This window comes from Boleophthalmus pectinirostris, unplaced genomic scaffold (genome assembly GCF_026225935.1).
Source record: "Boleophthalmus pectinirostris isolate CB_2022bp ecotype Guang Dong unplaced genomic scaffold, ASM2622593v1 HiC_scaffold_22, whole genome shotgun sequence".
In the NCBI taxonomy this organism is placed as follows: domain Eukaryota; kingdom Metazoa; phylum Chordata; class Actinopteri; order Gobiiformes; family Gobiidae; genus Boleophthalmus; species Boleophthalmus pectinirostris.
In genome coordinates, this window is record NW_026571190.1 from 5,596,613 (window position 1) to 5,613,433 (window position 16,821).

Sequence of the window (16,821 nt, forward strand, 5' to 3'; positions counted from 1 at the left end):
ATTGAAGGTTCAAATAAATAAGATATATCAAGTAAATAAGCCGTGTACGTTTATGAAAATATCAGTGTAAAATCCAAAAAACGCCAAAGATTTTGTCAGGTTTAGTCTGCATAAAATATAATGCCCTCATGAGGCCTTTCCAAAAAGTCTTTTCATTTTCGTTTTCAGCTCTGTGTCTATTAAAAGAGCAGAAGAACACAGTGTGGTAACCCAGTGGGACATACAATTATGCTGCTTAAAATCCAGATACAGGCCTTATATAGAGTGCCAGGAAGAAGCCGCGGGCCACCATTTTCAGTAAATCTCTTATCAGTGAAACCGGATTATTTAGAACAGGCTCGCTCTGGAAACTTCGACCCATGTTTTGTTGTGTGCTTCTCTGCTCACCACAATCAATACTGCACTGATGGACTCAAGTGCGCTGGCTGCTGTTTTGTTTACCATTAGCAGATGTCAGCAGGAGGTTACGCCATAGCACTCAGTTTGCATACTGTAGTAGCAGTTGCATCATCTTGTGAATCAACCATCTCGACATGATAATAATTTAGATTTAATATATGTGTCAGCTGAGAAAGCCCATAATGCATTTCTCCAAACTGTATTACCGAACCAAAGGGCGGAGTTTAACAATGCAGCATGTCTAGGGCTGAGTACTGTTGGATTTTTTTTCTAACAGTACTTTAACAATACCTGTTTTTCGATACAGGTTCCTGAACAGTTCTTGTTTCAGTGCCTGTATTTTTTAAATGTGAATTTATGGCCAATATTATTAAGAAAATACTTTTCAATCCTTGAATTACGTTATAACAATCATATTTTTCAGACTAAGGCACACCGGATTATAAGGTACAATATCGGTAATGTTGAATTCTCTCGTCTATTTTCATACATAAGGTGCACGGGATTATAAGGAGCATTAAGTGAATCAAATGGACGACACTTAAGACTGATCCTTAGCCCAGGCGTCCACGATCCATCGGTAGATCGTGGCGTAATTCGCCCGAGTTGCCTCCCTGTCTTGGTGAATGTGGATTATGAATGTGAATGTGGGTGGGTCATTTAAGTTTGTTTTTTTATTTAAGGAGAACTCAAATATACATTGAGTATATTTGTGTATTATAATGTGTTTAATTCAGCTTTATGCACATTTGTTTACATTTTACAGAAACAAAACATAAAACCACATGGCTCATTTGCATAAAGTATAGGCGCTGAAAAAACTGCGATTTTGACAGACTTTTGAGCACTTTGTACCACATAAAACCAGTTCGAGGTTAGTAAGCACAACCAGAATTAATACATAAAGGATTTTAAGTGAGCCTTACAGTCCGAAAAATATGGTATGTTAATTCATATTTTAAAACATACTATAGGCTGTACTATGTTCAGATATAACTCAAAACAAATGCGCAAATGAACCAGAGCACACAGCTTTAAGTTTCACTTTTGTTTTCATCACATACAACACTTTATATCAAAGGCAGTACTCTGAGAATGTGGTTTTTGCTAACTTTACCCTTTTACTATACAGTTACCTGGACGGATGATGGGGATTATAGAGAACTTTACGCGGTTTCGTTGGATACATCTTTACGCACATGTGCTCCACACTGGATACACAAGTTCCTGTTATCTGTTTGACTTCAACTTTACGCAGACATTCTGGGCTGTGACTGGATATGGATTTATTATTATGCACAACACTTGGACTTTGAGACGCTGTAAAGGCTTCGCAGGGGTGTTTTCAGGTGGATATAAGTTTTACGCTGCACGTCGTTTCTTCAGCTCTTCTGTTTTACCAGTAAGATGACACACTGCACTGTTTGGACACGTGTCATGAGGCATGAGCGCTACTGATAAATTGATGCGGTATTTACTGGCTCAATGACGCGGACATGTAAAGCCAATGTTTTTCGGTACCGGTACTTACCGAACCTTTTTGGTCAGTTCCTACTTGGAAGTTTCGGTACCCAGCCCTAAGCATGTCCAGTTTTACAATTATAAGTCTAATCTACATTTTGTTAAGGTTGCTTCATTGTGATAGGCTACATTCACCTGTCACCCAGTCAAGAGCATGACCGAGGCTGACCAATAGGAAGAGAAAAGGTAAATTACTATTTTCGTACCATGTTTTATGTACGATATCATCACGGTATGAACCTCACAGTACGATATTTATTGCGATATCGTGGGAAAGCTCATGATATGGTGGGGAGGCTCATGATTAGGAATGTAGCAATATCCAAATCTCTCAGTACGATATTTTCACGTTATACATCTCACGGTACATTTATTGTGATATTTTGGGGAAGCAAACAAAACTGTTAATACAATACTTTTTCCTCTTAAAATGCCTTGACAAGACTTAATCCAAAGTACTAAGATTTAAAAGTGTTAGAACTGTTATTTCTTCTTGTAGTCTGCACTGAAATGGAGCAAAAGATCATGGTCTATGTAGTTCCCTCAGTCTTTTTTGCTATTGCTGCTCCATAACTCTTAATTTAAGCAAAAAAACTTGTAATTCAATATATTGTGATGGTCCACGATATTATTGTGAGAACTCTGACGATACGATATCACGATATTTTGGTTATTGTTACATCCCTAATGTTTATATTCTTCTACATTACTGGCCCTTTTAAAAACACAAAATAAAATGAAATCTGCCTTAAAGGTGCACTGCGTAACCTTTTGGTTGGGGGTCCGTCACTTGTTTGTTTCTATGGATATGTCATTGCTCTGTCCGGAATGTTCCACAGTGTGACATTAAACAGCTCTACCTTACATTTATTCAATTACAAGTGGTTTTATTGCTCAAAAATACCTCAAGAAACAACATTCTGACTGTGCGTGGGGTTGCCTCTCCACAGATCTGACCTGTAACTTGGTCTGGTTTGGGCTCAATGAAGATAGAAAGGTTTAATACCATACTGTGAAACGTTCCAGAAAAAGCAATAACACCTCCACGGAGAAAAGCATTTGACAAACACTCCACTAGAAAAAAAATGAACTTAAAAATATTGCGTTATCCATATTTTCTTGATATTATACGATACTGTGCAGCCGTACCAGCTTTTGAGAGAATATAAATAGACAGTGTCCTCCAGCTGCAGCTAACGCCCAGAACAGATAACATAACAGAGACTGAGGAGGCTCGAAACCAGCTAAAACCACGACTAACAACAGGGATGGCGCTTGTTTTACCTCTGTTTGTCTTCACTGAGCCTTAAGAGTGAAAACTAAACTTTGGACAAATCAGGCAGAGGAGCAGAGCCAAATACGCTCACTTGTTTACATGAATAGCCACGTGCTTCAGGCGGGACTCTCCTCTTTTTACGGGCCTCACACATAAATAATACGATGAAAACACACTGCCTTTAAAAACTGAGGCCAACATGTCAACTAATGTCATCATATTCTGAAGCTACTGTACTGTGGAGAAGCTTTAGACATTATTTTAAAATATTATGACAAGGCTGTTTTTAAGTAGCCCTTTTTATCTTTTATACTCATTTTATTAAAGTGGAGCTAAATTCACCTTTTCACTATGAAATTCACACTCTGAATTTTGACTGTTCAATCTGAGGGCTGGAAAATACATCTACTGATTATTTAAAAGGTTATTTTTATTTAATTTTTTCCTTTTAGTTCAATTGAAATTCACAATTAAAACATGTTTTTTTGGCTGCATTTAAATCATAAAAATGTTTGCATTAAAAATCTGATTAAACAAATTATGTATATATTGTAACAATTGCCTTAAACTGATTTTGTTTATTGATACTTTGCAACTATGAATCAACATTCCCTGAGAGTGTGGTGCTAAGTAAAGGCACTGCTCTGTCTGTAGCGCTGTTGCTCAAACTGGACTTTAATCTGAGCTTTGTTTTAACTCAGTCTTATTACTTTTTAATTATGTATTTATTTGGGCAAGTAAGAAATGTACATTCTTTTACAATGGAAAATATAACATTCGCAACACAAGAAACTTAGAAAGCTACAGAATTTTTCAAAAATCATTCAGAATCACTTTTAGGAAAGTCTTAACAATGTGTTTCTGAATTTCCTTAAGATAAAATCCTGAAATAGTTGCAGCACAGTTGAGACCACATCATTTTTGCATGTTTATTTTGTATGTATGAACAAATTTGTTGAGATATATGATAACTTGTGTGTGTACAATATATAATGACTTTTTAAAAAATATATGTATATAGATTAACTTTATAGTTTCATAAAGGGTACAATTCAGGGAACATTCCAGCCAGTGGGACTTTCCAGCTGGTTCCCATTAGGGCTGGGAATCATTAAGAAGTTGCCGATACGATACATATCTCGATACATAGGCCACAATACATATCTCAAAACAGTGAAATTTTGAAATCGAATCAATATGGTTTAATAAAAAATAAAGGCTAAATCGTGGCTGTGACACTAAAAGTCTTTGTTAAACCACTTCTTGTAAAAAGTTCATATGAAACACAAACATTTTAATCATCAAAACAGTGAAAATGTCAAATGTGTCGCATATACGAGTTTCCTTTCTCTAAACAAGCAACAAAACTGTGGCACTGTAACAAAATTATTTAGTTAAATATAGAAAAAAAATACTCTTGGCGATATATCGATACAGCAGCCCACAATATCGATACTGTATCATCATATTAAACGATACGATATATCGATATTTCAATATTTTTGCACACCCCTAGTTCCCATTATGTGAAATAAGGAAGAACCAATGAACAATATAATGTACGAAGGGCATTTTGATGAAGGTAATATTTCACTTTGTTTACCGTATTTTCCGCGCTATTAGGTGTTCTGGATTATAAGGCACACTGTCATTAAATGGTCTATTTTCGAACTTTTTTCACAAATAAACCGCACCGGACTATAAATGAAACACAACAGTTGGATGGGTCAGTGGGACTTTGTTTGTGGCGTTCACGGTGACTCTGGGCTTTGTTCAGTTGTGGCGTGTAGGGAGGGTGCTGTCTGGGACCAACGGATTGTCGGCGTGTTCACAGTGACTCAGTTGTTCAGTTGTGGCACATTGCACTCGCTTTTTCGGTCCGTTCCTCCGTTCCGTTCTTCGCCGCTGTGGAGTGATGAGTGTGTCTGTGGGTGTTTTTCGCTATGTGGTCACTGTCTGCTCCGTGTGTGTTTGCGTGCGGCTTTGTAGTTTACTGAAGTCGTGCTGGGACACCCGAGTGGATTTTTGTATAGGACGCTCTGGACTGCGGGGCGCTGTCTTTTTTTGATGGGATTGGAGGCTTAAGAGCAGATCTAATTGCCCGGAAAATATGGTATTATAGCCAGACTTTGGAGATTTTTGTTTTAATATGTATAATGTGAGCTTTCCATGATAATTTACTGTCCGTTATAATTCCCTTATAACTTTCTGACCAAAAAGAACTGCTTTAGTTAGAACTACAACAGGTGATCACAGGCTTCTGAAAATGTTGAAATCCATTTTGTATGTTGAATTTTCAGAAATGTTAAAACTTTTTTGACAGTGTTTGCTATTGTGTGCATTAAGTCACCATGGTAACTGCTAAACATTCCTCCATACACCCCAGCGTGATGTCTCTGCAAAGTAGTAACGTTATTGCTTCTCCGTGCCTCGCTCTCCTCCGTCCCATACCTTATTCTGCTCCAGCTCTGGCCTGCCTTTATCAGACGTGCACTCGCGCTGAAGGGCCCTGTATCTGCGCACACACGTCACAGATACACGGAAGGGGCCAGGGGTCAGGACTAAACTCTGCACACACTCCCGCTGCTGCTGCCTCACTTCCTCTAACAGCCAAATAAAACAGCTGCCTCAGCCAATATGCAGAGGACACAGCGCTGTGGTTAATGCTAAGTGACTCAGGGCTTAAAGCGAACCAAATGTCTGCTGACCACTTCTCCTGCCTGCCAGCAAGGGTTAGTCGCTAATATAAACACGTCTACAGAGAACAAGTGTGTTTAGAGGTTAACTACAATAGCTACTGTGGGGGTGTTTTGAAGACTTGGGCTCATGTTAACCCCGTGTTTACCAAAGGATCATGTACAGAATTAGATCACTACATTACTCTTACTTATTAAACATGCACAGGAGACATAAAACCACTTCAGGAATGTTTTTGATGAGGGATAAACGTTATGCTGTGGTAGAAACCTTCAGAGAGTTGATTTTATATACCGTATTTTCCACACTATAGGGTGCACTTAAAAGCCTTTAATTTCATCCAAAAACAACTGCGCGCCTTATAATCCAGAACGCCTCATGTATGAATGTATGATAATTAATGGTACAATAACTTTTAACAAGCGCGATAACTTTTCCGGCCGCGATAAATTCTATTTGCATGCTTGTTTGTTTTCTTCCAAAGAGGGTGAATGTTAGAAGGCTTCAATCGCTCTCTGACTCGTCTCGTTTAACAAGTGTAATGAGGCTTGAACCAACGTGCGCTGTGTGGATGTGCGCGTAGCCTGAGTGCAGAAAGCATCGCTGTCTGTGCGGCTAACATGAAGCCGCAACACAAGCTAGAGCCGCTGTCAGAGTGACAAAACAGTTCATCGCCGAGTGCCAGAAGAAGTCACAATGCCGAAGTGAGCGGGACACGTCTCAACAGTCACGTGCGTCAAATGCAGCGAACGCGCAAATGACGAGAAGAAATGTCTCAAACCCCAACAGCTGACATACACCCAAACCTGAGTGACACAACTAGCCCCGCCCCCGGGAGAGCCCGAAATCCACTGAGATCCCACAAGACACCGACACAATACCAGACAGGACAGAGGCTCCCTCATAGCGAAATAACATCCTGTGTCGCTGGTTAATACGAACATTTAAATGACCAAAATGACGAGTCTCACAGCAGCAGCCACAGAGAGAGTGACCACTATACACCAATGTAAGTCAATTACATTAGGCTAGTCCTGTGTTAACAAGTCTGTTTTATTCAGGCCTGTTGTTTTTGGTCGTCTTACAGTTCCTGTGTTAAATGTTCTTTAGAAAGTAAAGTTTATTGATCTTTGAAAGGGTGTATTTGCATTTTTATTCCATGGTCATTATAATAGTTGAAATTGGTCTCAAAATGTCAATGTTATCGTTTATCGCAATAAATTCTTGGTCAATTAATCGTCCAGCAAAATCTGTTATCGTTACAGGTCTAGTCTTAGTACGACTTTAGTAAACTACAAAGCCACTCCACTTGCAGCATTACGGCTCCCGTAGTCAGGAGCATCGCGGAGTAATACATACTGTGATTCCATTTAATATCAAAATACACCTGTCAAGAGACACGCTCACAACACCCACTTTAAACTCAAGGCTGTTATAAAGTGAAAGTGCGAGCTGTGTGGGAGCAGTGGATGAGAGAAGGAGAAAACACATTCACCAAGACAGAGAGACAACACCGAGCCACTTACACCACGATCTGCCAATGGATCATGGGCTAAGGATCAGTATCAACTGTGGTCCGAGCTTTCACCAAGACCCGAATCATCACTGAACTGTAACAGGTAACAGTAACCACACTGACTCGGATAATGACGAGAGGGACTATGACGCCGTAATCGCCCAACTGTTTGAACAATTATGAGTTATTGTGAATACAAACAATTTTGCATCTCAGACAGTACTTTTTTTGACGCGTTACAATTGAACAAAGTTGAGTTATTGTGAACGCGTTAAATAAAGTTTGACTGACTTATCTAACTGTTGTGTTTTGTTTAATGCGCCTTATAGTCCGGTGCGGTTTATTTGTGAAAAAAGTTTGAAAATAGACTATTCAATGACAGTGCGCTTTATAATCCAGAGCGCCCTATAGTGTGGAAAATACGGTAATACCTCTATTTAATGTTGCACTCTTTTTACTTGGAACTTTTCTGGTAAAGCTAATCTGAACGGAGAAGTTATTACTTTACCTCACAAGTTCCACAGTACGGCATAAATATATCTTCATGTAAACTCTTACCAGGCCATAGTAACAGATCTGTAGAGCGGTGACCCAGTTAGAGTGGATGTTTTTCAAGATATTTTGGAGCAGTAAAACACCTGCAACTGAATACACGCAAGCTAGATGGGTTTCACGCTCTACTGTTATGACACTCCTCCTACCCAAAACGTACAAAGAGCCCCTGAAACCGACCAATATGGATTTTTGTGCGTCCGATTCTGATATTGATAAAATAGGAGCTGGAGCTGCACATAGCCGAAAAAAAGTCGATATAGTGATGGAAAAATTCTATGTAAATTTTCAATTGATTTTAAAACTTAGGTCTTTAAATTTAATTTGTTTAGGCTACATTTATTGGTATTCTGCTTCTTTACAGGCATATTTATAGACAATTGATTGGCCTAATGGCATTTTTCCATGACATTCTAGCCAGTTAAAAAAGTAAGTAAACTATCGCTATCAGCCTTTAGCGGTAAATGTGTTGACGCCGCGGTAATTATATGCGTAAATGCCAATCCTCTATAGCTCATTTACATTTCAGTGTGTGTACAGCCGCTATAGTCATTTTACACTAGGCCAGTGTAAGAGAAAACAGGCTGTTTATGTGCGGGAGCTACAGCAACTAACAGCTAAACAATGGGAAAGAAACAAAAGTAGTTTCAAAACCGACACATTTGCAATACTCAAAGCTCACACAGGCTCCTCACAGATCACAAGTCTGCACTAATAAAAGTCCTTTTAATCCTGACTCAAAACGATCGTCCATAAAAAGAATATAATCCAGCATGTTGACAGCAGCTGCGAGTGTTGTCTATGGGGACAGTCCTCTTTTCTCTGCACTTGCACTTTGATAAAAACAAGCAGTAGTTTTTTTTTTTTCTGGCCTAAACTGTGCTGAAGTTCACTTTTATTTATAGTCTGTTAGTATCGTGGATCAGACACGAGTGTTTAAAGCAGCGCCTCAGTGTTGTGCACATGGATCTTGTAAACAAGCGTACATGAGTGACTTGACTCTGGGGGTGCGTTCAGGGGCGTCACACACATAGACAAATGACTCCACAGACAATACTGACACGGAGCCACATATTAGGACATTTATCTGTCTGTAAATTGGATTAAATGGACATAATATAGAGAGTCTAAGCTTTATAATGAAGTATAACATGCCAACATGGACTATCGGTCCAGATCGGCAAGATTTAGACCGATAACCGATATGTCACCAAGTGCTCTAAATGTGACTATTTTGATTCAGTCTTGTAGCTCTATATGTGACATGTATAATTATTTAACTACTAAACTGCATGGTGTCTTAATAACATGATCTATTATCTCTTTCAACTCATTTTTGGACATTTTTAGGGCAACAGGTACATTTGCAGTTTTCTGGTAAAAAAAACAAACAAACTAAAAACTGTAAAACATCTAAAAGTGTGTGCTGCCTCCAGTGACCACAGCAATTTCCAGTAGCTGGTAACATCACAAAGAACTACCCTGCTTATAAACAGGTAAATGGTCACATTTTTAATTAGAGCGCATACATTTATTCACATTGTATGTTTCATGTCGAGAGGGGGATTCAAACCACTAACCTTTAGATCAATGGACAAATATTACCAGCTGAGCTACTGTCGGCTGCAGGGGCGGAGTTTGATGTGTGGATACCTGTTGGACCAATCATAGTTGACTCAGTTTAACAGGTCTATTTGAAATGTGGTTGTGGGAGGAGTTGAGATGTTTAGTCCCACTATAACTGCAAAATGAATCCATTTTAGCAGCTATAGTGTTTGTGTCACGGATGCACCCATGAGATTTTAGGCTCATACAGATGTTTTGTGAAAAGCTTGAGCCGATTAAAAAACAAAAACTTTTTTTTAAAAAAGTTTTTTAAACGCAAAGTTTGATAGGCTTACAATGTATTAAGCACAGTTTAGAGATAGGCCTATAAGCTATACTATATTATTGTGCATTTCTAGTTTTCTTTAATAAAGTCTCCCTACTTGTCCAGGCTGTGTGTGTTTATGGCATTACTCTGCCTCCGTTTGTAGTAGCAGCAGCAGCCATAGTTCAGTCCCTCCTCCTCTTCACTTTGCTCACAGGAACCACATCTTCTCCACATTTAACAACTAAAACTAAGTGAACATGTCTAAACTCATCATTTAGGAAGGAAACTAATCACATAATGTCTGAAAAACCATTATGTATTAACCCGCTTTTCATCATCCTGATGTTTTTATTTCACTGTTTTGACCATAAAGCAGTTCTATTCCTAATATGGAACTGGCTCCAAATTCGCTCCTGTAACTGCTAGACTCCAACTCCTGTGGGTGACGTCACAGCGTTCCTTAGTCTACTTCTCTTACCAGAGTACACAATATCAACTAGCTGGTTTTGGTGATTTTGGCCGATACCGTCATTACTCAATCATGTGAATATCGGTACAGATATTGAGGCGATATACTGTACCTTAGGAAAAGAATAATTACGCAACTAATATTACCCATAATTGATTATGCTGATATTACCTATCAAAACACATCTGACTCTCACCTACGTCCTCTGTATGTTACCTTCAATAGTTTGTGTAGATTCATCTTGCAATGTCCATATCTCACTCATCATTGTATTCTGTATGAAACTCTGGATTGGTTACTTCCTGATGCAAGAACGCTCTTTCATTGGTTTCAGTTCATCTTTAAATGCATTTTTCTTTTTTGTCCATCTTACCTCCAACAATACTTTGTTCCATTTTCATCACAGTACTCTCTCAGACAATTAGACCATCCTTCCTTTGTAATACCCAAGACCACCACAGTCATCGGATGAAGAGCATTCCAGTTCAAAGCACCATCAGACTGGAACAATTTGCCAAACTCTCTGCGCTCCACTTCATCATTCATATCTTTGAGAAAGACTTATTCATTCATCTTAAAACCCAATGTGATGCTTTTAGTGAGGAATCTGTTTGGTTGTTACATTGACATTTCTCTATGTTTATGTTTAATGTCTGTTTGTGTCTTTGTATTTTGTCTTATCGTTTTGCGTTTCTGTTTATTAGATATGTTGTTTTGTTTTTGTATTGTTTTTGTTTTGATTGTTAGTATTTTTGCAACTTGTTGTATTCTTTGGATGCTAAAGATCCCCCTTGAAAATGAGGCGACTCACCTCAAGGGGCTTTTCTTTAATAAAATAAATGTAAACGACCTCTAGTTTATGTATAGCTGTACTCACCAGTTGGAACTCGGAGCGTCTGCAGTAGGCCTCCTGTATCCCTGTGTCAGCCCACAGTGTGCTTAGAGCCATCACGTAGAGCTGGAACTCTCCGGGCTCCACCCCCGTCGTGCCAACCCGGCCTTCCCACGACATCACCAGCATGCCCTGCTTCTCGTTCTCACAGCTCTGCCAACTGATGCCCAGCTTGTCACGGGCGTCCACCAGCACCCGCATGCCCTGGAGAGGGAGACACCGAGAGGGGAATGTTAGCATACGCTTCAGGTTTCACACTTTTGTTATGGTAAAACAAAGGTAAGACGAGGAGTTTATTTGTCTAACACAAATCATACACAAAGTGACTCCAAGTGCTTTACAGAATAAGACAGACATTAAAATCTCAATATAAATAAATCAAAAGCTAAATATCATATAAAATTAAGATTAAAAGAGAATAGTGCAGAATAAAATCATCCATCCATCTTCTTCCGCCTATCCGGGGCCGGGTCACGGGTGCAACAGTCTGAGCAGAGACTCCCAGACTTCCTTCATCAAACTTTTCAGTCATATGCAGAGTTAAACAGAACAGGATTGAGCCCGGTTCTGATGATTCTCAAATTTTGACTGAATTTGGTGTGATGATACCTATTATATAACTGATAGTTTTATGCCAACCATGAAGCAATTTGCCAAGAAGAGTTGAAAAATGTGTTGAAAAGTAGAGAGATCGATTTTCTTTATAAAATAGTACTGACATCACACTAGGGCAGGGGCACCCAAACTTTTTTCCTCAGCCGGCCAAAATGAATACGTATGTATGAATATTATATACCAGTGGTCTGAGGGCTACATATATACACATATATACACTCTCTTTTTAGTGGGATCCTCTGGTATGTGCTCCCTTTCATTTCTTGACAGTCTTTTCAGTGCAAAATTTAATCAAAGCAGAAAATCTGAGCAATGTCTCACAGGTCAAAAGAGATGTCCTGAGGGCCAAGTTTGGTCTGTGTAAAATTCTGTCTACCGTATTTTCCGGGCTATTAGGCGCTCTGGATTATAAGGCGCACTGTCATTAAATGGTCTATTTTCGAACTTTTTTCACAAATAAATCGCACCTGACTTTAAAGGAAACACAACAGTTGGATGGTTCAGTGGGACTTTGTTTGGTGCGTTCATGGTGACTCTGGGCTTTGTTCAGTTGTGGCGTGTAGGGAGGGTGCTGTCTGGGACCAACGGATTGTCGGCAGTGTTCAGTTGTGTCTAGAAGTGGCACATTGCACATCCTCCGTTCCGTTCCTCGTCGGTGTGGAGTGATGAGTGTGTCTGAGGGTGTTTTTCGCTGTGCGGTCGTTGTCTGCTCCGTGTGTGTTTGCGTGTTCTGAGGGTGGTGCGGATTTGTAGTTTACTGAAGTCGTGCTGGGACACCTGAGTGGATCCGTGTATAGGACGCTCTGGATTGCGGGGTGCGGGTTCGTTTTTTGATGGGGTTAGAGGCTTAAAAGAGTGCCTAATAGCCCGGAAAATATGATAAAAGTTTGACACAATTTACTTGGAAGAAACTTTTTTTTCCGATATTTGAAACATTGTAACTAAATAAATGTGTTTGTCATTTTTTTATTTGTCAGATTATTATTTCTGTACGCTCATCTGTAACGCAAATCTGTTCGCACAAAGATGCACAAAGAATGGGGTAGTGCTGAAAAAATATCAACATAAATATCAGTATCAAATATCAATACTGTCAGTGTTGGGAAGGTGACTTTTAAAATGTATTCCCCTACAGATTACAGATTACATACCCCAAAATGTAGTTTGCAACATAATCCATTAAATTACTTAAAGTGAGTAATGTAATCTGAATACTTTGGATTACTTGATTTGCTTTAAAGAAGCAAAGACTAGGGAATCTTCACATAAGATGTTTTGTCTGATAAAAGAAAATAAAAAGACCAGACTTTACTTAACCAAATTAAAAATATTATTGATAGAAGGAGACACGTCCACGCAACATGATTTAGTCCTGTTAAATCTTGTTTTAAATCTGGTTTAGCCCTAGTTTAGACCTGGTTTTAGACCTGGTTTAGACCAGGTTTTAATCCTGGTTTAGACCTGGTTTAGACCTGGTTTAGACCTGGTTTTAATCCTGGTTTGGACCTGGTTTAGACCTGGTTTAGACCTGGTTTAGACCTGGTTTTGGACCTGGCTTAGACCTGGTTTTAGTCCTGCTTTAGACCTGGTTTAGTCCTGGTTTAGCCCTGGTTTAGACCTAGTTTAGACCTGGTTTTAGACCTAATTTAGACCAGGTTTAGAACTGGTTTGGACCTGGTTTTAGACCTGGTTTTAGACCTGGTTTAAGTCCTGGTTTAAGTCCTGGTTTAGTGTCCGGCAATGAGTGGAATTACAGAAGAAAAAAAAAAAAAAGGGATATAGCCCAAATTGTGAAAATGGGAAAATACCGCTGTGTAATCCATTTATTTCAACAAAGTAACTGTAATCCAATTACCACTCACTGAAACAGTAACTGTAATACAGTTACTCATAATTTGTACTGTGATTACATAACTCCGGTACATGTAATCTGTTACTCCCCAACACTGTTTACTGTGTGATACCATTATAAACTTATCATCCATCCCTACCTTCATCGATTCATTGCTAAGGTGAATAATAAAGCAGTCATCTTCTCCCATTGAGTTCCTAACCAATGTTTAATCCTCCACCAAGCCTCATTCTTTGGTCTGTGTCTATTAAAAGTTAAAATGAACCTACGCTCCTTGATAACCCACGACCGTGCGTGTTTCACAGACTTGCAGTAAGGTAAGTGTTTTTTGAGGTAAATCTTTAGTGTAGCGTGTTAGCCGACACCATCGACCGCTGTGCGCTCTTATAAACACTGGAGGCTTTGGAGAGGGGCTTATGGGCCTGTTTGAAGGGAAACATGTGGAGTGATCGCTCTGGGAGGTCGGATTCGCACTGATTAGACAAACCAACACCAGGCACATCTGTCTGTCCACATTTGATTATTTCTTGTTATTAACTCTTAACATCTGGTCAACAGTAGAAGTGACTGTAGTTTTACATGGTGACTTCTGACACTTTTTTAACATTTACTTTTAGAGGGGAAAGATTTGCGGGGAAAAAAAAAACAAATATCTGACAAGCATTGTGATTAGATTTATGGTTTATGTTTTGAATTTGAACATTTGAAAACGCACCCAGAAGAAACGACTTTTGAGATTTTCTTGTTTGTAGAAGAAACTGTGGTAGTTCAAAAATTGTGCTTTGCTACTTGTGTTCATTGAAATTAATAAATAAGAATACATCTATATTTATAAAGACAGTAAGCATACAAAAACAGACAATGATGCAGAAAATTCTGATAAGTTAATAATATAGAATAAACATTAGGGATGTAACAATAACTTACATAACTTACGAAATATCATGATATCTTATCGTCAAAGTTCTCACAATAATATCGTGGACCATCACAATATATCGAATTACAAGTCTCTTTGCTTAAATGAAGAGTTCTGGTGCAGCAACAGCTAATAAAAAGACAGAGGGAACTACATAGACCATGATCCTTTGCTCCATTTCAGTGCAGACTACAAGAAGAAATAACAGTTCTAACACTTTTAAGTCTTAGGTCTTTAGATTAAGTCTTGTCAAGGCATTTTAAGAGGAAAAAGTATTAATAGTTTTGTTTGCTTCCACAAAATATCGCAATAAATATCGTGCAGTGAGATGTATATCGTGAAAATATTGTACAGAAAGATTTGGATATTGTTACATCCCTAATCGTGAGCCTCCACATCATATCGTGAACTTTCCCATGATATCACAATAAATATCATACTGTGAGGTTCATACCGTGACGATATCGTATCATGAGACTTTGATATCGTTACGCCCCTAATAAACATAAATAAGGAATAAAACCAAGCTAAAAGCAGCTAAAGAAAAGTGAAGAAATGATTTAAAAGAGGATACTGATGGTGCGAGTCTTATCTCCTCACGCAGGTTGTTCCAAAGCTGAGGCGCCCGGACTGAAAAGGCTCCATCAGCCTTCGTCCACAGCCTGGACTTCGGAACAGCCACAGGGACCTGCCTGAGGATCTAAGGCTTATATGAGGTTAAGAGTTCTGAAATGTAACTGTGCAAAAACCTAAACAAGCTTTAAAAGTGATAAGTAAAATCTCTGCAAATTCGATTCCACTGCAATTAATCTTACGTGTTTTGTCGTCACTATGGTGTCTGATAATCCAATCCTGACAGAAACCACATATAATGATTTTCTGCCTTGATTTTTTATTATATTTATTTTGTTTAAAACATATAAAAATGGCTTTCAGTATTGACTTAAACCCATTTATTCACAAAACTATACATACTTTTAAAACATTGCCATTATGGTGACCAAAAGTATCTAAAATCAAATACTCCTAATCGATTCAAAACTCAATACTCATATGAGCAAACATTGATACAGAAAAGTATACAAATTAACCTTTCCTTTAGAATGATCTTGAGCTGTATCAGGACAAGTATAAGAGCACATAGACTAGTAGACACCCATGGACACTATGGAACCTACTGGACAACTGAGATTACACAGATATACATGAGAATAAAAAATAGTTTTAACAATATGGTTTCTGAATTGGTATAGAATATTGAGTCTTAGCCCTTTAACTTTGTGGAAACCGTCTGACCTTGTAGCATTAGAATTCGTTCGCTCTACGGTAGGCGGGTACTTTTTTCATTTAACCAATCGCTGCTATTTGGTCGTGATGTATGTAATGCACCGCTAACGGGGCAAACTGGTATATAAGATTTTCCCAAATCCCGTAGGAAGAAGGACAATTACGTCTTTTCCCTTGATAAAATTCACCAAACATTCTCTTTGTTCCGGCTTTAAATCCTCGATCTTGGGAATCGTTGCCAACACAGAATGTCTGGCTCTTCGCTGATTGGCCGGTGCCCAAACTTGCACTTCCGGGGTTTTTGCAAACCATCTACTGTATTCTGATTCCTGACCTAGTTGCTGGAGAGAAATGAAATTGAGTGGAGGCTGTACAGTAGGTGGCATCAGCTAATTGAGTCTATTCCTTCGTTTGAAATTTTGGTATCGTAACAACCTGTCATTACCACAAAAAACAGCTCTTTGCCTTAGAATATTACTGAATCTCAATCACACTTATAATATGATTTGATTGATTTGCCAAATTTGACATTTCTTGACTATGTAACTTCTCCCTTCTCCTCCTCAATCCTTCTACTCTGGGGCCACAAAATGTAAAATACTGATTGGCCGCTGTCAGCAAATGCACTTACGCAGCTTCGAAGATCTACGTTATTTAATCTCATTTTGTTTCGCAGTTAATTTGAGTCTTCTCTCAAAATGTCAATGCCCCTGGATGTGTTCAGAATGCAGACGTTGAAACTAATCCTACTATTAAAAACATAAATCCCAAATCTAATTGCAATGCTTGTACGAATAAAATGAGGTATTAGCAATTAGATAGATTTCACGTGCAACTCTAAATGAAAACACTACTAATGAATATTGAATAAATGAATAATAATAAAATAAACACAATTTAAAGGTCCTATATTGAGCAACAATGACTCTTGTGAGATTTAAGCCATGTTAGGA

At 38.6% G+C, this 16,821-nt stretch overlaps 1 protein-coding gene across 1 annotated transcript in view; it reads right to left on the reverse strand.

Annotated features, from left to right (window-relative positions):
• gna12a (guanine nucleotide binding protein (G protein) alpha 12a) overlaps nucleotides 1–16,821 on the reverse strand; it is a 67,489-nt gene that overhangs the window by 35,193 nt on the left and 15,475 nt on the right. Inside the window, exon 2 of the mRNA XM_020917417.2 lies at nucleotides 11,181–11,399. Coding sequence (XP_020773076.2) covers nucleotides 11,181–11,399 — 219 coding nt within the window. The remainder of the gene's footprint in view (nucleotides 1–11,180; nucleotides 11,400–16,821) is intronic.